This window comes from Zalophus californianus, chromosome 13 (assembly GCF_009762305.2).
Source record: "Zalophus californianus isolate mZalCal1 chromosome 13, mZalCal1.pri.v2, whole genome shotgun sequence".
In the NCBI taxonomy this organism is placed as follows: Eukaryota; Metazoa; Chordata; class Mammalia; order Carnivora; family Otariidae; genus Zalophus; species Zalophus californianus.
This window is the reverse complement of record NC_045607.1, coordinates 69808240-69828944: the sequence shown is the minus strand read 5'-3', so window position 1 is coordinate 69828944 and position 20705 is coordinate 69808240. Positions and strand designations below refer to the sequence as shown.

Sequence of the window (20705 nt, the reverse complement as noted above, 5' to 3'; positions counted from 1 at the left end):
ATTTTACAGATAGGTAAATTTGAGGCTTAGGACAGGTAAGTTATTTCCCTAAAAGTACCACATGAGCTATAAAGTGGCATAGTTGTGGCTGAAACTCAAGCCTAATGATTTCTATAACAAAGGTGAGAATATTACAGGATGGTCCTCATGGCATCATAGAGACTTTGCTATGTCTGCTTATTCTATTCTCTTCTCTTCTCTTCTATTCTATTCTATTCTATTCTTCTTCCCCTTTCTCTCTCTCTCTCTCTCTCTCTTTCTTTTTTGATAAGGGAAAAAACACTTTGGTTAAAGGTACTAGAAAGAACAAACACAAACAAGTTATATTCCCTACAGAATTTTTTTAGAATAGTGATAAAAATTTAGGGATATCCTTAGAGATGAAAATTAAGGCAGGAGAGCTTGCTGCTCAGAATATTATGCATATATTTATTAATAAAGTCTTGCATAGAAGACTGACTTCAGAGTTGGCTGGAGTGACCAATGTGGCAGAAAGACCCTGGTTTTTTTTTCCCCAGTGACAGAAAGGGACAATATCAGGGTGTTACCCAGAGTTCAAACTGTCCATCAAATTCTGTTTCAACCTGAAGGTTATGTAGTCAGGAAAATTCTAGACTATCTCTTACTGAGGTTCTAGTTAGGAAACTGTCCTTCCATGTCCATTCTCCTTCCCTTGAGTAATAGATCTCCCCACTTCAAATTTCTCAGAACATTTGGTCACACCCAGTTTAATAAGTCTATTTCCTGATCTCCTTTGCAGTAAAGACGTGGCCACTAAGTTCTTGCCAGAGAAATGTAAGGGGAAGTGGTATATAAAACTTCCACAACATTTCCTCAGAAGGAAATTGTTTGCCCTCCATTTCCTGTCCTCTTTCCTTCCTGCTGGCTGGTGAGTCAGCTTTGACCATGTAGGTGAGGACAAATCCTGGGAAAATGACAGAGGAACAAGATGGTAGGAGTCTGGATCTATGGATAACCCCACAGAGCAGAGCCACGTATCCTTCCTGGAATACACATTGGCTTTGAACTATGACATGGGAAAGGAATATATTTCCTACTTGTTTGAGCTACTGTATCTGGGGAGGTGGCTTTATGGAAGCAACTTAATTTCTACCCAACCTATAACATGAATTAAAGAGCTTAGGGATGTAGACTCCCAACACAGGTGTTGTTCATCTATTTCAGTTGAAATCACAACTTTGGAAGAAATGACATGGCCACAGGAATGAGCAGCTTTTCTTATTAAAACAGAGCATAGTTTGTGCAACAGAAAGAACATCTCTAATTGGTGTCAGCAACTCTGGTTCAGCTCGATTCTGCCCCCTTGATCCTTTTTTTTTGTTGGGATGCTTCCACTTCAGTCACTGATGATACCATTTTCTTGGCTCCAAGGAAATGTTGCTTGGATATTACAGGGGTCCCTAGGACTTGGTGGGCAGGGAGGAAGGACACTCATGACAGGCCCATGGAAACCCACAAGACTGACCTGGCTGTGGCACCGGAGGCCATATTGGCTAAATGTGGGATGCTGAGAAGTCTGCAAATGTATCCTAGACTTCAGGAAACAAATGTAGAAGAGAATATTGATTTGAGAGAGAAGGGAAATTCTAAAATATAAAATTCTGACCACACAGGCATGAATGATCCCCAAGAGGAAGAAAGGAGACTCTGTGTAACTAGGCTGTGGATTTTGGTGTGGAAAAAGATAGAAGGTGGGGTATATAGCTGAGTTTTGAATACAATAGAACAGCACAATTCTGTGAGAACCATCGCAGAGGTACTGAAGTCCAGAATTCATTAAAGCTGTAAAAAAATAGTACAGAAAGCAACACACAAGAAAGGACTATTTGAACCAGGCTTAGAATAAGGAGAAGAACGAACAGAGAGAGCCAGAGCTGGGGCAGATGGAGAGACATTAGCAGATCATAGAGACAACACAATATTATTTACTTCTTAATCTCTGCCTTCTCTGGCGAGAAAAAGGATATTTACATTGGAAATGGCACAGGTAATGTGGTTAACAAGAAATTTGGAATCTTAGTTAATGAGACCATATAAGAGATATCAGGGCATATTTAATGTTGCAAAGATGATAAGAATCATTATTGGGCTTGCTTATGTGACCAAAGAACAACTGTTGGTAATAATGGCATATGGAAGAAGAGAATAGAAAATGTCTTGATTTTCCAAAGAGGAACAAAGATGGATTCCAAAATGCACCTAAATTACTGTTCATTCTGTTTCTCAGACTACCTCCCACTTGCCTACTCTACTCTTCCTTTTTCTGAACAATCTTGCCCAATTTTTCCCCATCAGGGGAAAGGGGAGTGAGTGCACAATTAGCCCAGTGGATTGTGGCTAAGTTTCACGAGCCTAAGCTGTGCAAGAGGACTTCCTATCTGAGACAAACCAGTGCACCAAGTGTTGAAAGGGCAGTCGAGACAAATTCACTTGGAGAAACTGATTTACATATTGGAAAAACAGGGTATAAGGATTAAAAGGAACCAAGGGAAGGAATGGAGTTATAGGTCCGAAAGCCAGAATATGAGTGCTAGGTTGACATCAGGTCAGAATGAAGGTAGATACGGAGTTGGCATGAGAAATGAGTGCCAGGGTGATTGCAAAAAAACCAAACCAAACCAAACCAAACCAAACCAAACCAAACCAGCTTCTCCTCCCCCGAAAGCCCCCAAACAAAATGCACAAATGAGCAATACCAGCTTGGTCTTTATGTAATTGGGTGTGTGATTCACATATGGCTCAGACCAAAGGTCAAGGAACACCTCATTATGGAATTCATTTTGATGGATTTTTAGCTGGCTAAACAGACACACTCAATGTAAAGATGAATTAATTAGTTCAGGAATGAATGTCAGCTTAGATAATGTCTCTAGTTGAGTGTCTCAACCTGTCATGTTAAATATTTTTTATCAATGACTTAAAGGAATGCATGAAAAACATACATATTAGACCTGCAGGTGAAAAAATATGGGAAGAAGAGTTGATGGCAGATTCAAGCTTTCAAAAGCAGAAGATTCAAAGAGACCCAAGGATCTAGGTCATTGAGTCAAAGATAATAACAATGGGGCTTTTAAGAAGGATGATTGTTGAGTTGATAACTTTTAAAAATAAAAGTACATTCTCCACATTAAAAAGAGTAAAAAGAAACATATGAAATTAATTTTAGTGATATATTTATTTATTTTATTTATTTTTATTTTTTATTATTATGTTCAATTAGCCAACATATGGTACATCATTAGTTTTTGATAGTGATATATTTAACCAATAAATCCAATATATTATCATTTTGACACAAAATAAATGTAAAATCATTAATGAGATATTTTGCATTTTTCCTGTTAAGTCTTTACACTAATGTGTGTATTTTACTTGTAGCATATTTTATTTTATTTTTTAGCACATTTCATTTTAGACTGGCCATAGTTCAAGTACATGAGAGCCACACAAGCTGTCGGCTACCATATTGGACAGCATGGGTCTAAAAGGATATTGGTCAAAAAACTAATAATGAGCAACTACTCCAGCTGTAAGAACATTTAGTTAATAAACTGTAGAAGTCTGATATGATTGAATGCTTGTGGCTTGTCAACTCGAAGGGTGATATGGCCATAAACACTGATCTTTGCGTGGGCTGTAATTGTCAATTGATTTGGAACAGGGAACACTTGCCTATCTCACTAAATCTAGGCTGAGTGGCACAGAAAAGGCATACCATAACTTTTTATTGAGAAATAAGTGAACTAACTCCTTGGTATGACTATTGATATAAGACTCTTCACCTAGACTAGGAAAACAATCTGGAGTTTACCACGAGATCTAATCAGATCAATAATTAAAACTTAGATTTCAGGGACACCTAGGTATATGTGATTCCAATTTCCTGAGGCTCTGTCGAATTTTCTCTGTATGCTCTTCCTTTTAGCTGTTTGTAAAAGCTCCGTAAGTCTGTGTTGATTTAGTGTGTGCTAAATGTGTGACTAAGAGTTAAAAGTGGAAGGTTGGGACTCAGGAAGGACAGGAAGTGGGATGAGGGTTCAGAGGGATGGCAGCATGTGATTCTCAGACTATGTGGGCAGACTTGGGGAAAAGTGAGACCCTAACTCAGAGCTAGAGGGTGTGGGATAGGAAGCAGCTGGAAACTTTCTCAACAACAAAAGAGGTGATTGAGTGAGAGGGAGCAAGTGTAGGGCTAATCATAAAGCAGCCTCTGGTTCCATTGTGGCCTGTGTTGAGGGTCTTCAGTCCCCAAATACTCCCCTATTTGTGGATGGCACAGTACCTGAAACTCCTTTGGATTATGTCTCCAGTGCCTTCTACTAACATACAGATATTCTCGAGGAAGTGACACATGTAGTGGTGAACATTATTTCTAGATTGCAAACATGCTTTTAGATTCAGTTGTGCTCCACAAAAGGGAGGGACTTTAGAAACAGGGTAACTCTGGATCAGAGGGAAAGATCAGTCAAAAGAGGAAAAGGTGATAAAATAAGACACATTGTGGGTAAGAAGGTTATTAGTGCCAAAGAAACATCTTGCAAGTTTTCTGGTCTGCCCTCTTCCTCCAAACAACTCCGATCCCTCTAGGTTACCACTGTGTTTGGTAGAAGTGTTCCTCTGACTTCCTTTCTCTGTATGCACACCCCAGCAAACACAGTCACAAACGGTGGCTTTCTCTGTAGGCTCAGACTCAATATTGCCATGCAACTTCCATTATTCACTTATATGGACTATGGACACATCTCCAGGTTACTGTTTATAGTTTAACTCATTTTAATTAAGTGTAGAATAGTATAAAGAATGGAAGTATAATATATTGAGTCACTCTCCTATTAATGCACATTCAAGCTATTTTTAGGTGTGGGCCACTATCTCTCCCATCTTACAAATGATGGTGTCCCCAGTCTTTTTCTAGAATGTAAAAGGTATTACATAGTAGGTCCCTCTACTATTAGAACATTACAGATTCTGATCTTATTTACAAAACCTCTGAACTTTATAATAGCTTCCTAAATTGGAGGTTCTACTAGCACTCCAATGAGAACAAGAAGCTGATGATTGGAGGATCTAGGGCCGTGTTTGTTTAAAATAGCTTTATTGAGTGGTGCCTGGGTGCTCAGTGGGTGAAGCGTCTGGTTCTTGATTTCAGCTCAGGTCATGATCTCAGCACCCTGGGATCAAACCCAGCTTCAAGCTCCGTGCTGGGTGTGGAGCCTGCTTAAGATTCTCCCTCTGCCCCTCCCCCTGCTGGTACACACACACACACACACACACACACACTCTCTCTCTCTCTCTCTCTCTCTCTCTCTCTCAAAACATAAATAAAATAGCTTGGTTGAATGACATATAATAAATTGAACATATTTAGACACACAACTTGATAATATGGAAATCATCACCATAATCAAGATAATGAATACATTCATCATCCTCAAAGCTTCCTGGGCGCCTGTGTCGCTGATCCCTGTGGCTCCTTCGACTCTCTGCTCCACTCACCTGCAGTTACTGATATGCTTTCTGTCATGATAGTTCACATAGTTTTCTATGTGAGCCTATAGTTTTATGACAATGGGATCATACAGTAGCTACTCTTTTTTGTCTGGCTTCTTTGACCCAGCATAATTATTTTGAGATTCTTCATTGCTGAGTAGCCTCTCATGGTGTGGGTATGCCACAATTTGTTCACCAGTTTGCCTGGTGATACATATTTGGGTTGTTTCCAGTTTGGGGGCCTCCACAAACAAAGCGGCTATGAACACTCACATAAGAGTCTTTGTATGGACATAGGCTTTTATTTCTCTCTCACAAATACAAAAAAAAATGGAATGGCTAGATCATATGGTAGGACTATGCCTCACTTTTTAAGAAATGGTTCTTTGTTTCCAAAGTGGCTGTCCATCTCAAAAATATTCATCATCTCCTACAAAGTCATGGTCTGAGGATCCCTGAAATAATGTCCGTGAAAGATCTGGTGGTTCTTAAAATTGAGATAGATCCGTAATTCTATCAGTTGAGAAATAGTTATTGATTGCCTGGTGTTTCCAGGTATTGTGCATGATGATGTTGAGTTACTAGCGTGGATGGGGGGGAGGTCCCTCCCTGGCCCAGGCTAAAACATACCTGGATATTAGAAGAGGTAGAAAGTCAGACTTCCCGAAGTGCTGATAGCTGGGATAGCACCGAGAAAATTGAGGTTCTGATGACTGGAGGGAGACTCTCCAGGGCCAATCATTCAGACACACTTGCAGGGTTATAGGTTAAGAAAGTGAGAGTGAAGAGGGCCTATTTGAGGAATCGCAACTTTAGCTTATTTCATTTATTCATCACACACACACACACACACACACATATTTTAATACCCACTATGTCCTTCAGATATATCGATGAACAAAATAAAGATCCCTGCCTTCATGGAGTTTACATTCCGCTTGGAGAAATACAATAAACTATATAAACCTAGTAAATAGGTAAACGATCTGTTAAACAATGGTAGGTACTATGGAAGAAACAGAGCAGGGGAAGTGTGATTAGAAGTGGGGCAGCCAGTTCTAATTTCAAGTGGGAAACAGTCAGTGGGGTATGTCTAAAATCTAAATATAATAGTAGTATGTATATGTTATAATACAACTTCTAAAATTATTCCAACGTAATTAGAATCTGGTCTGCAAACCACTCTGAAACCTTCGGTTCTTTAGTTGCTGTACTGACACTTTGCAGCCACTAGGGTGCAAATGGGCCATTTCTGGGAAAAAATGGGATGAGGGTGGGGGTGTGAGAGAGAGGTGGGTAATTAGGTACACACCCTCCCCCAGGTGTTCCGCAGGGGCAGCTCCATTAAGGGCACTGCCGAGACAGGCGGGAGAGTGTTACTGTGTGTCTTGGACCAAGACAGTTTCTCCCTTCCTTAGCAGGTTTTCACCCATCAGGGGTTGGGGGCCGAGCTGAGAAATGAACTTCAGCACACGATGCATGTCACAGCTGAGTGGCGGTGGAAAGAGGCAGACCTGCCGGCCTTGTCTTCCGGCCCTGCAGTGAGATTTTGGGGCGCTGCGCGAGGGTTTCTCGCGGTTACACTCAGCGCCCCGGGTCTGTACAATAGCCCCCCCCCCAGATGCTTTCCGTTCCCTTGTAATATTTAAGGCATCCCCAAGATGCAAGCATTCACCTTGACGTTCGGGTTTCTGGATCCTTCACACCCTCAGCCTCTGCGAGCAGATCGGTGACCATTCTTATCTTCTGGACAAGAGTCCATCCTGTCGCCCTTTCTGGAGCTGAGCGCTGCCCGCCTTTTTCTCCGGCAGGAGCTCCGCGAGGTCGGGCGAGCGGCGTGCCGGCGGGGCAGGGGCGCGCACGCGTGGGGCGCCGCTGGTTGCGCATCTGGAGCCAGAGCGCGCCCCCCGCGCAGTGCCCGCCACGGCCGCGGCGGAGGGTTGGTGCTCCGGAGCGTGCGGGGCGCTCTCTCCCCGCGCGGGGGCACCAGAGCCCTCGGAAGTGTCAGGCACTGCGGTGCATTTTCCCAGTTCCCTTTTAAATGACTGCGGAAAAACAGACTCTCGGAGCCGCAAATGGGGAAGACGGATTCTCAGACAAGGCTTGCGGATGCCCCGCAGCCATCATTTAACTGCGTCCGCAGAACAGTTACGGTTTGTCACCCGAGCCTCCCGGATCGCCTCGTTTGTCCCTAGTGAGACCCCGAGGCTCTGCCCGCGCCGGGCTTGTCGGTACCTGGATGCATGTCGTGCTCTGGGCAGCGCGGGCGCAGGGCACGCGTTCGCGCACACCCGCGCACACACGAAATCGCGCAAGGTACGGCAGGGGAGCAAGGGCTCGGGGTGCCCCGCGGGGGCGGGGGTGGGCATCGCGGTAAGTGAAGCGACGATCTGGGAACGGCCGAACCCTGCCAGGCTGAAGGATGACAGAAAATGACGCGGCGCCACACATCGGACAGGCCGGGGTTGCGGCCGCGCATTTCGGGAACCCAATACGCGTCAGGCGCGCTCCCTTCCCCTCACATGTCTCTATTTCCCGGGCGTGTGATGCCGGAACACGGCAGGAAAAAGACCCACTTAGAGAGCTAGAGTTGTATTTGGAGACTCCCCTCCCTCTGCAAAAGCACCCACAGGGAGACCCTCCCAAACCACGGATCCCCAAATAGATGGCCCGGAATGGGGGCGGTTATCCTTGGTTACCAATGCTGAACACGTTTTGGTGTTTACAATATTTATTTATTTTTAGGCTAGCTTGCCCTCCCTTTTAGGCAGGATGGGAAAAGGAGAACGCAGCGGGGAGGGAGCGGGGAGGGAGGATTCCTATAATAAGAATCAGCGCATTTTTCAGAGCTGAACCGAGCCCGGTTTCCATTTCAAAAAAGGAGACAGCCTCTACTGCGATGATAGAAGAGACGGTGGTGTGAAGTAGGGACTGAGAGGCGTCGAGCGGTGGAACGGTCCATCTCGGAGGTACCTGGAGCTCAGCGCACACACGCGCGCGCGCGCGCACACACACACACACACACAGGCGCGCGCGTCTACCCAGCCAGGATGTGTGCGTGTGTGCGCGTGTATGAACTCCCACATGCTGCTGCTGTCTGCTCCTGGCCAGTGGCACCGATGCCTCCCTCCTCCCCACTCGCCCCCAGATTCCCCTCCCCTCCCTGTTGCTTTTGTCTGGAGGGTGTTATGGGTTTGTGTGTGCATGAGCGTGTGTGTTTTTGGATTTCAGACTAATTTTCTGGAGTTTCTGCCCCTGCTCTGCGTCAGCCCTCACGTCACTTCGCCAGCAGTAGCAGAGGCGGCGGCGGCGGCGGCGGCGGCGGCGGCTCCCGGAATTGGGTTGGAGCAGGAGCCTCGCTCGCTCCTTCGCTCGCGCTCTCCGCGCTCAGTGCCCAGCGGCAGGAGGAGCCTGCACCCAGGCGCCGCGGGCGGGCGGTAGGCGCCGGAGCCCGGGTGAGCAGCGCGGACAGTGCCCTCCGGCGTCTCGGCCCTCGCTGTTTCCCCCCCACCCCCCGGGACGGCCGTGGCGGCTCCCCAGGTGGGACGCGCCGCGCCACCTGCCCGCGCCCCCTGCGCCCAGCGGCCGTGGCGGATTCTGCAGCATCATTGGGGGCCCCCGTCGCGGAGCCATCTCCGCCGCAGGCGGTCTCTGCGTCCCCCTTTAAAGGGTCCTACGCCCGGCCTGTGCCATGGAATCCTGTCTCGGGGACCCTTGCCCTGTCTCCCCCCCTCGACCTCAGAGAGAGGGGGGGCACATCGGTGGCCTCGGCCGCGTCAGTGCCATCGAGGGGCAAGTTTATTTCTGGGGCCGGAGCTGGGCACGCATCCATCCACAGTCCCCTGGCTGGGGTCGGGGTGGGGGTGCCGCGAACGCGCTGTATGGGGTCCAGCGCTCAGTCTCACGCGTGTCTGTTTGTCCTCAGCCCCGAGGTGCGTCCCGGATCCCAGTGCGCGTCTAGCAAGGAGCCTGCTTCCCGGGGAGTGCCGGCAGCGCCGCGGGCCGGTGCTCGGCGCGCCGGGCCATGCAGCGGCGGCCGCGGCGGAGCTCCGAGCGGCGGTAGCGCCCCCTGTGAGGCGGCCCAAGATGCCCCGGCCACTGTGAACGGTGCCGCCCGCCAGGACACGCTCAGCCCCGGACACGCTCGGCTCTGCGCGCCCGCGACAGGCACCGGGGCGAAGGAGCGGCGAGCGCGGCACAGGCCGCCCAAGCAGGGGCAGGGGAGGCCCGCCGGTGCAGCGCGCGGACGCGTACTCAGTCCGACTCGGGCTGGCACTGGCGGCTAGGGATGTCGTCCTGGACGAGGTGGCATGGACCCGCCATGGCGCGGCTCTGGGGCTTCTGCTGGCTGGTTGTGGGCTTCTGGAGGGCCGCTCTCGCCTGTCCCACGTCCTGCAAATGCAGCGCCTCTAGGATCTGGTGCAGCGACCCTTCTCCGGGCATCGTGGCGTTTCCGAGGTTGGAGCCCAACAGTGCAGACCCTGAGAACATCACCGAAATGTGAGTTCCTGGTGCTCTTCCTCCTTCCTTCTCTCCTCGCCCCTCGGGCTGGGGCTGGCCAGGCGTGTCTGTCCGGGGCATGAATGTTGTCTCAGGTCTGGGGAGAAGTCCGACATACATGGGAGATGCAGGGCTGGGCCATCTGTCTGTCAGTTACCTGTTTCTCTGGCTTGGGGCTGCTAACGTGGGGGAGAAGTGGACAGTTGAAAATAAGTTTTAAGTATACTGTATGTGTCAGTAACAAATATATATATTCTTTGCGGGGAGGGATTCCATATACACTCTGTATTTCAGAGCCCTGATGGGTGTGCTTTAGGCTTTACTTATGCAATAACTTAGTTTTGGACATTTTTCTTTCCTAAGGTGCTAAGTGTATGTTGGGTTAGAAGTTCCAGTAGTATTTACTAGAAAGGAGGTTAAAATAATGAACTTTTGGAAATCTGTTGAAGGAGGTTAGAGTGGCCCCCTTAAACATCATTCGCTGAGGTTTGGAGTTCACCGGTTTCCCTTTTCATTTTATAGATCAGATTTTTGTTAGGAGATGGCATCCAGAGCTGGCCTGGAAAATGGTCTGTAAGAGGAGAAGTTCTGAGTGTTGAAATGTGCTCTCTTGAAAGAGAAAATGTGCTTGTCGGAAGCCTAAAAGCCTGGTCTGATTTAATTTGGATTTGACTTCCCAGAGATATAATTTTGAGACCATTTGGACTATAAATCTCAATTGCCGATTGAATACTATCCCAGGACTAGGTTGGATGATAAAGCAGGGTATAGAATGCTGCCTTTTAGCATGGGACGGACCTCTGTGTCCCTGGAAATGTCTGAGCTTGTCTTGCTCTGAGGGAGAAGCAGAGTTGTGTATTTCTGTCCTCCCGTTCTGACGGCTTGTGATAAATACATTACCAAGTAGGAACTCACCAGTGCCATCCCTAGCATTCCCTGTCACCTCTCCTAGAGGTGTCTCTCCCCCCCCACCCCCCTGCCCAAGGGACTTGGTCATTGCCTACATTTCACTGGCATGAGATTTTATTCATCCATGCAGAGGATTGTCAGGCAAAGTTTCTCCCGGTTTTCCTTACGGTGTTTGGTGCTCAGATAGGCAGCCCTGAAAGTAGGGCTTGGACTGTGGCCTTCCGGTTGGCGAGTGCGCATGTTTTTTTTCCTCCCCAGAAAACGCACACCCTGTTTCTGCCAACGTAGTTGACTGAGATAACCTGTTTTTAATGTAAGTAAGAGACCTTCCTAGCCTCTGTTGTTTATTCTGCTGGTGATGCTCATGGTCTAAGGCTCGGGCAGAAGGAAATGGCAGTAGCATAGAGGGGAATGTGCAGGCCTAGCAGAGCTGAGATGTGCTGGGAGGAGCCAACTGTCAGGCTGGATCCAGGAGGCTGGGATCTGGGTGGGTTTTGTTTTTGTTTTTGTTTTTGTTTTGCAAGGATCCACTGCGGAGGAAGGGTGGGTAGGGCCCCAACTGTGCTGGCCCTGGTTGGCCTGGTCAAATGTCTGTGGCCTTCTATCAGGATCTGTGTCTTTTTCATGAGATGGGAGGTCAGTAGTCAGATGGAGGAAGCCATATGGAATTCAGAGCCTTTTGGACTATTTTGAGACCAGGGAGAGTGCCTTTATACAGTCAGACGTCTTGTTTTGTTGGTGGTGGTTTTGAAATTCTGTATTAGATGATGCATCTATAATGAAGGAGGAAAGGGGATCAAGCCAATCATTTTCACTGTAACATTTTTTTTTCACTGTAATATTTCTAAGACCCTAATTGGAGAAAAGGAAAATAAAACTCTCTTTAAGTGTAAAAAAACACTGTTTTAAACCTTAGTGGTCTTAGCTGCCTGGTATTGATGAAATCAATAGATTTGAGCTGAGCTTTCTTATATCAGTTTTCACAATTGCTGCGGTTTCTGTAATATCTGATGGCAGGTTCCTATCTCCAGACTTTAAAAAACTGATGCTTTTTTATTTTTACCCAAGTGTTTGTTGTCAGCGGCACTCCTCATTTCTTCTGTTATTTTTTTTTTCTTTTGATTTGAAAATCCACTGAAATTGAGAGCGTGGGGAGGTGTGTAGGGTTAGTGTTTGGGATGGGGAATTACGTTCTTTAGTGATTCTTGATGGGGTTGGTAGATGTGAGTTCTGAGAGAAAGTCTGTGCTCAGCTCTGCCCCTCAGCTTTGTTTGAGCCCAGCCGGTTTGTGCCCTGGTGTTCTGTAAAATGTACCAAAATCCTTGTTTGGGAAGCACTTCATATACTTATTTTGAATTCTGTTGTTTTGATATCAAAATGACATCAGTGGATGAGCTTGTTTCCCTGTCATCCATATATGACACCATCTGGCTCTTTTTCTTACATATTAGTATTTGTTTGAACAGCTTTTACATTCTTGGCCAATGGATACCAGCTACAGTTGGAACCAAATTACAAAATTTTTTTTTTTACTTTGTTATGAGACCCAATGGTATTCCTAAAATAACCTTGTTGAAAGTTCCAGTTTAATGGTGTTTAGCTGAAATTTCATGTTTCTATTTTTTTCAATAGGAAAAATGGAAGTAAATAAACTATAATTGGAACTTGCTGAAGCAACAGTTTACTATATCATTTAAAAATGGTACATCACTTAATATCTATATATTTGGGGGAAAGTACACCATGGTGCTTTTTGGGTTCAGAGAGAGCCCATGGTAGAACATTCTAAAACTATGTGCATAGACTCATTAAGAGAGTTTTATGTTTTGCTTCTATGTGCATATTTTAAGCCAAGTTGACATTTCATTTTTAGAGTCATCGTTTGAGCCTGTTTTATCAAAAATTCTGTCATAGTAATCTGTCGCATATTCTTTACCCACCAACATGATCTATTTACCTATATCTCTCTTCTCTGTCTATAGAGATGCATCACATCTGCCCAACATCACACTGCTGCTTAGTGTCAGCTTCTATTACTCTGACGTAGTTATACCAAAGCCATGCTAAATTAAATTTAAAAATGATACCATTGTCATATATAAGTGGAATTCAAGAGTCAAGCCTGTTGTTGGAGTTATGTAACTGGCTATTGAATCTCTGTAGTATCAGGTGCCAAAATGTACTGCAAAGGACAAGTTCTGTCTCACTCAAGTGGTAAAAGGCATGGTTAAAATAGATCACACGTTTCTTTTTTATTGTGGTCAAAAATACCTAACATAAAATTTACCATCTTAACCATCTCTAAGTGTATCATTTAGTAGCATGAAGTGTTAAGTGTATTTACATGGTGGTGAAAGGGGGCATTCACTTTTATATTGCTCTTATTTTGTAGAGATCAGTGATGGCCTTTTTTTTCTGAATTTCTTGGGTGGTAGTTTCTGATTTGGGGGGGCATATTTGGAGACAAGTGTAATATTTTTCCTCTTAGTACAACATAAATAGAATTTGCAGCTTCTGCTGCCAGAGCCTGTATGTGCAATAAATTGTTGGCTTGGTTTAAGTGACTGTAATATGATGTCATTAATACGTTGATTTTGGCCCCCTCACCTTAGTAAGCTTTTCCACTGCAATTAATTGTACTAAAAACAAATATCCTGGCATTCGGAAGGATTCGGTGAGAGGCATTCTTTTTTATTTCTCTGATGTTTACTTCTCAGGTCCTACACTGGGGGTTCTAGAACTTTGGATTGTGCTTTACATGCATCTAAGACACACAGAGTAAGTTTTGAGTGTGGTTACATAAGCCACACTGGACTTGTTAATAAATAAGGCAGTCTAATTTGCATCATTAACACAACTTGCAAGCTGGGGTTGAAAACATGCTGTCTTCCCAGTGCAGGTATTCACAGAATTCAGCTCAGTACAACCATTTGAAGCCTCCTTGGTTTTATATCTTCAGTCTCTGCATTAAGAAGGTTTTTATTACATTGGGTAAAACAAAAAACCCCTCGACCCTTCTGACCCGACTTTCTTCCCCTCTTCCTCCCATTACCTCTCATTGACTATACATTAAAATGTGTTTGATTTTTTTCTTCTTCTCCGAAAAGTGATATTTCCTTATGGGAATTCAGAGCACTAGAGTTAGGGGAAGGGCCTGGGTTATGTGTTATTACAAGCAAATAATGGGAAGTTGAGATAATGTGGTCACAGTTCCCCAGAGCTGAGTTTAGATCTGTTTAAAATCTTTCACTGTTTCTATCCCATAAACCTCTGTTTGTATCTGTTTCAATATTCCCTTGTAAAGACGTTTTCTAAGCTGAAAAGTTGGCTGGAGAGCTACGAATTGAGGTCTCTTTCTCCCCAGGAACATTCTGTATGATCTCTTTGACTATATCTGGGTCGTCAGAGTATAAAACCTAGAGTTCTTGTTTAGTTGGGGAAGGGGAATTTCTTTCTTTCTTTTCTCTTTTCCTTTTTTTGTTTTTCTGTTTCTGTTTCTGTTTTTGTTTGGCCTTTGGTACTAAGCAAGGGCCCTCAGTGTTAACTCATTGCTCATCTTAGCTGTTAGTGAAAAAACCACTATTAAACCAGTAACGAATACCACACGTTGATGTTAGCCCTCAGACTAGCTTACCATGTCTCTAGAGAGCTTCTTGTAGCTTCAAAAACCATAAGGTAGAATGTGGCCTTGAACCTGCTGGCCCTTGTGGTGCAATGCCAAGGTCTGGTGCCTCTTGATGTTTGTAAATCAACTGGATGATTTTGGGGAGAGATTATTTTGACAGGCACTTTTTTTTTTTTTTTTTTTTTTACTCATTTGGTGTGTGTGAGAGAGAGAAAGGGTGAGGAAAAAAATGGAACCTTGGGTTAATAGCTGATTGACCATTTTCATAATCTACTTGCTCTAGCTAGTTTAACGCGCAAATCCCACCCCCCAGGTGGCAGAGGTCTGAGCCCTGCAGTGGCCTGATCATTTTCACTCTACATTTGATTGCTGATCAATCTCCATTAAAGAAGGCAAAGATCTCACATAATCAGGGTGCCTTCTTACCACTTTGGTCTCTGGGCTGTCCAAGGGACAGGGAAGTCAGTAAATATTGATCTGGGCGATGAAGGCATGAGTGCTTGTGAGCTGGGAAGGAAAGTAATGCACAGGTACTGAGTATACCTGTTTAAAAAATTAAAAAAGCAAAACAAAAACCCAGATGTCACAGAGAGCTGGAGTCAGGAGTGACCTGATCTTGAAGCAGCCCCTTATTATCTGCCCCTGGGCTTGTCAAATATAAACCGAGGGCTTTGGATTCAGTGCCCAGACAAGTTTCTCCTGGCTCTGAAGTTCCACAAACTTTCAGTTATGGAGATAAACATGGTTTATACATCAGTTAGGAAGTAAAGGGTGGTGTGAGAGACTGAGGGCCTTTGGTGACAACGTCAGATGTGCGTGTGTTCAGTGTCTGCTCTGAATTCCCCCAAACTGGTGGCGTGTTCCTGCTGGGCTGCTGAGTCTAAGGTCACACACAGGGTCACCTAGAATTGGTACCACAGAAGGAGAAGGGTCTCAAAAATGCTCTGCTCTAGCCCCTTCTGCACAAAGTCTTCTAAGGCCATGCTATGTTAAAGACAACGTGGGTCTAGAAGCTCTTTCTCCTAACATTCAAAGGAGGTTCCATGGCCTTTACTTTAGGGTGCCTCCCTTTTGTTCTGCACCCTTGGGCTGAACCCAACTCCAGCCCACCATTTTGGATGTGTCAGAGATAGTGAAGACAAGCTTAGTACTAGATCAAATCTACGCCAAGCTGTCTCTACTAGAGACAAAGCAATTCAAAAGTGCATGAGCTGCCGATCCCAAAGTAATGGTCTTCTCTTCACGTTGTAGGAAATATATTTTTTGTTTGTTTAGATTATGGTGTTTTTGTTTTGTTTTGTTTTTTAAATTTCAAGCCTTCCTCTTCTCTAAGCAATTCATACACAGAAGTCAGGCTGCGGAGAAAACCTTTATGAGCTGGCAGCAAGGTGGAATGGTATCTTTGCCACAGTCAGGGGTGGTTATGTAAGTGGAGGGCCCCGCAGCCTTTGTACAAAGCCTTTCTTAGCTCCTATGAAAGACCAGTGGCCAGAGCATACTTACTCTTTCCTGCCTTCTTTTTTGCCCCTGACTTCTCTTTGCCCAGGATCAATGACTGAGCTCAATGACTGAGCCATTGAGCAAGCTTAAAGATTGTTGGCTCACATCTAGAATTCATTCTGCTACCATTTTGTATGTTGTCCATGGCCTGCACTGAGACATAGCTTTGGATTCAAGCAGGGCTTCTCTCTGGAGACCTGGAAGACTCCCTGCAGACCTCTGCTTGTTTCTGTGTACAACCTCACTCTGAAGCAGGGGGAAGGGCTTGACAGCCTCGGAGGGACTGTCAGGTTGACTGACTTGTGCAGGGCTCTCCCGTCAAACAGACTGTAATTTGGGATAGAACCTTAGCCAGTATCTCGCTTAGGGCTCTGTTTGCTCAGCCCCACTAGCCCAAATTTGGCCTCGAGAGCGCAGGCAACTTTAGGAGAAGTGTAAAGATTCAAATAAATGTTCACATGTTAAGCAGTGTGGCGGTGGGAAGGAGATGGACTGGGGCTTCTCCCCGTGTCTTTCCTCTGACACCCGTCACCATCTCCCCTTGCAGCACGCGTTAGACTATCAAGAGATAAATGATTTGTGTGCCCTTAGGTATATGGCATCTTTTTGTATAGAATAAAAATGGTAACAATCACACACCATCTAGAGTCTCTTTTCTATTGGAAATGAGGACCTATTGCTATTCTATACCCCACGCTTTCCTATAAGGTTCATATTCCAGCAGTCCTTGGGACAAACAGACACACACACACACACACACACACCAGGACTCTATTTGTGTGTATGTGATGTGTCTATGGAGATAGAAATGTATATATAAAACTCCCCTAGGTGTGGTCCTTTCAGACTTAATTATCTGGAACTGTAAAATTTTCCTAATAATTTAGGATTTACTTCCTGAAACCACCTAGACTTTTTTTTTTTTCTTTTTCTGGTGAGGTATAATGGACAGACGACATTAATTTCAGGTGTACAACATAATGATTTGATACTGTATGTACTGTGAAATGATCAGCACCATGAGTCTAGTCAACATCTATCAGCACACATGGTCACAAATATTTTTCTTGAGATGAGAAAGTGTAAGATCTATTCTCTTCTCTTAGTAATTTTCAAATATGCAACCCAGTATTATTAGCTGTAGTCACCATGCTGTTCATTACATCCCCACCCAGACTTTTAATTTTGTTTCAATCATTCTGGATTTCTCTTGATGAGAACCCGAGAGAAGAAGTGTTAGTCCTTTGATGCCATTAGCCAGCCTGGCTACTCAGAGACCCATCATGTCTGTCGTCTGTGATCATTTCTCAAAATCAACAACACAATCAATGAGGCGTTTTTGGACAATTTTACAAGAGTATAATTTAAATCAAAAGATAGTCGAATTTTGGTTTTCAGCCTCTGAAACATAGTGCACTCTCAAAAGGTAGGCTCTTCTAAACTCCAGTTCTTATTACCAAAGTTGTCTCTGTTTCATGTGCCCCAGCGTCCCTTCCTGAGAGGTGGCAGAGGGGCCTACACCCGAATTCTCTGACTGTCGCTCGCTTCCCCAGGTGCACTCATCCGTGCAGTGCGTGAACAGGGCTGGGCAGGGCTGGACCAGAGGGAGCTTGGCGTGTTGGCCTCTGCGTTCTCTGGCAAGGGCTGAGAAAACCCAGCGCAGTGCAAACCACGACCCCTTTGTAGTCTGCTCCCAGGTTCATGGGGGAGCTCTGTGGCTACCAGCCTAGTCTGAGTGTGATGGAAATTTTGCTTCTGGACTGCCCTTGTGCTCCTGAGTTGGGCTTTTTTCCTTTGTCACTCTTCTTTTCCTACCTCTGGTTCTGGCGTTGTTTCTTATCCTCCACCCCACTGCCCCCAGCGTGCGCGCGCACACACACGCACGCACACACACACACACACGCGCACACACACACACACACACACACACACACTGAGGCAGGCAGGCACCTGGCTGAGAAGCCCCTTTAACGGATTGTGAAGAAATGTTGGGTTGCAGAGCCCGGGCGTCAACCATGACCTTTCCTACTGACCCTGGCTTGATAAGCTTAACACAGCCAGAGAGGCACACAGCGTCCAGGAGCCTGGCATAATGGGAAGGGGCCCTGGGCAGCGAGGTGGGGTGTGGCTTTCACGTCCGTGGTCTCAGTGTCAGACTCTGTCCCAGGGGAGCTGAAACGTGGTCAAAACACGCATCCAGGGGCAGGTGTTCTGAGCAGAGGTGAACATGTGGATTCATCGATGGATTTACTGAAAAGTATAGGTGGACAGTACCTGTTGAGAAAACTGTCCCCGATGGGAACAAAAATATCCTCATTTTTTTTTTGCCTACAATACTGCAACCCCTTCCTACTTGGCGGGCTTGCTCCCGGTCTTGCCCCCTCTCTCCGCATCTGCCATACTGTGCTGGCATGGTCTTTCTAAAATGCTGATCTCATTATGTCACTGCTTCTAATGCCCTGTGGCAACTCCTGTTTGTCCTTGTTTTGTTTTTGTTTTTTAGTTAAAAAACAAACAACACTCTGGATTGTCATTCCATTGCTCCGTAATAAGGCAGATAACAATCCCATGGACCCAAACGCACAGATGAGCATCACAGTTGTTTCCTACACCAGTAGATCTATAAAGGAGAACTAATTATAACTGGAAGCTTGCTTGGTGATCTTGGAATTAGAGCAAGGGCACTTAATTCTGCATTTAAAATGTTAAATGGCATTAAGCTAAGCTTGCCCGAGGCATCCATCTCCATAATGGGAGCGCCTTCACAAAGGGAATGCAGAACTTGAAGTACTTTGGCGAGGACCTGTGTCCCCTGGTTGGACACTCCTTTCTCTCTCCTTCGTTTACTGCCCAGCACCAATTCTGAGTGACACATTCTTTCTTTGGAAAGGTTAGTGCCTTCAGCCAAGACTTGCTCAAGCCTGGGAAACTTTCAGATTCTTTAAAGTGATTTTGCACATCTTTTCTCTGAAATGCGTTCATTTTACCCTAGGAAATTTTATTTGTGATTAGCTTTTTTAAAGTCATATTTGAACGTGATAAAAAATGCAAACAGTACAAAGGAACGTATCATGAAAAGTTAACCGCTCTCATCTCTCAGCTTCCAGAAGGAGTCCACTCACATACATGAGTGCATATATATGTCCTTTTTGTTTGTACACACATGAAGGCGTGCTGTACCCACTGTCCAGCATGTTTGTGGTTTCTTTTCTTTTCTTTCTTTCTTTTTTTTTTTTTTACTTAAGGCTGTATCTTAAAGATGTTTCTCTGTCAGCGCATGTACACCAGCCTTATTGTTCAAAGCCACGCAGTAATCCATTGAATGAATAGGCTGTTCTTTACTTAACCAACCTCCTTTTGAACAACCTTGTGCGCAAGTTCTTACACACGTGCGTGATCTTATCTATAGGAAAATTTCCTAGATTTTGAGTTGCAGGGACATTTGCAAGATGTTTGTGATTTTGATAGATACTGGCCGCGGTGTCTGGCAAAGTGATCACATCACTTCATTCTCCCACCCAAACTGGAAGCACCCGTTTTTCTACTGCTAAGCCATATTATTCGTTACCAAACCTTTTGACCTTTGTCGGTCATATTCCTGGGCAATAGTATTCACCACTGCTTTATTTGGCAATTCCGTAAGTATGATCCAGGTTTGAAAGTCTTTTTATGTGTCTGTAAGTCATTTGTATTCTTTGTCAGTGAACTATGTTTGTCTTATCCCTTAGCTATTTTCTTTATCTGTTGGGTGGGTAGCCTTTTAAAAAGTGGATTCAGGTGCGCCTGGGTGGCTTAGTCGGTTGAGCATCCGCAACTCTTGGTTTCTGGTCAAGTCATGATCTCAGGGTCATGAGATTGAGCCCTGCATTGGGCTCCATGCTCAGTGGGGAGTCTGCTTAAGATTCGCCCTCTCTCTCTCCTCCTTTGACCCTCCCACCCACTTGCACACTCTCTCTCTCTCAAATAAATAAATCTATAAAAAATGGATTCATAAAATCTATTTAACAAAAAGAAAATTTATACCTTGCCTAATGTTTTGCCTGTCTTCTGACGTTGGTTATGGCATTTTTTTCTTCTTCTTTCGGTAACACAATTGTGTATTTTTTTGGTAGTAAAATTTATTATTTCCTTTATGGCTTCTATGCTGTAAATGTGGCTACAAGTTTCCCCCTCTCTGAGAGTATAAAATAAGTCTATATTTTCTTCTACTGCTTTCACTATTTCATACTTTAAAGCTTTGCTCCATCTGGATTTTCAACATGCAAGGAGTGAGGTAACAAAAAAATAGTTTTGTTATTTTTGCAAGATAGCTGATCAGCCAATCAGGTCTCTTGACGCTGTGGATTGCATAATTCTACCTGTCCCCCAGTAATTTCAACTAACAATTTGGGCCATTTTCAGATAATCCATTGTGTTAATCAGTTTGTCTATTTACTTGCTAGCACTACACTTTTTATCTCCTAAAGCTTTATATTATTATTTTTTTTCTATTCAAAGTATTAGTCTTTCTCACTAGTCTTTTCTTTTAGAATATTCAGTTATCTTTACATGATCATTTTCCACATTGTAGGAATTGCTTGCCTAGCTCTCCCCACATTGTATTGGTGTTTTAAATTAAGATAGCATTACATTTATATATATAAACCGGTCTTCATGAGTC

At 44.8% G+C, this 20705-nt stretch overlaps 1 protein-coding gene across 7 annotated transcripts in view; it reads left to right on the top strand.

Moving 5' to 3' along the window:
* The first annotated feature begins 7548 nt into the window (after positions 1 to 7548).
* NTRK2 (neurotrophic receptor tyrosine kinase 2) overlaps positions 7549 to 20705 on the top strand; it is a 331355-nt gene continuing 318198 nt past the window's right edge. The window contains exons 1-4 of one of the 7 annotated variants that reach the window (XR_003523612.2): positions 7549 to 7827; positions 8359 to 8480; positions 8743 to 8966; positions 9437 to 10011. Coding sequence is in view for 6 of the 7 variants with exons in the window: in XM_027614950.2 (XP_027470751.1) it covers positions 9800 to 10011 (212 nt within the window). In the remaining variant the exon portion in view is untranslated. Of the gene's footprint in view, positions 7828 to 8358; positions 8481 to 8742; positions 9052 to 9436; positions 10012 to 20705 lie in introns of all 7 variants that reach the window. The other 6 variants (XM_027614950.2, XM_027614951.2, XM_027614952.2 and 3 more) reach the window with 6 other exon arrangements.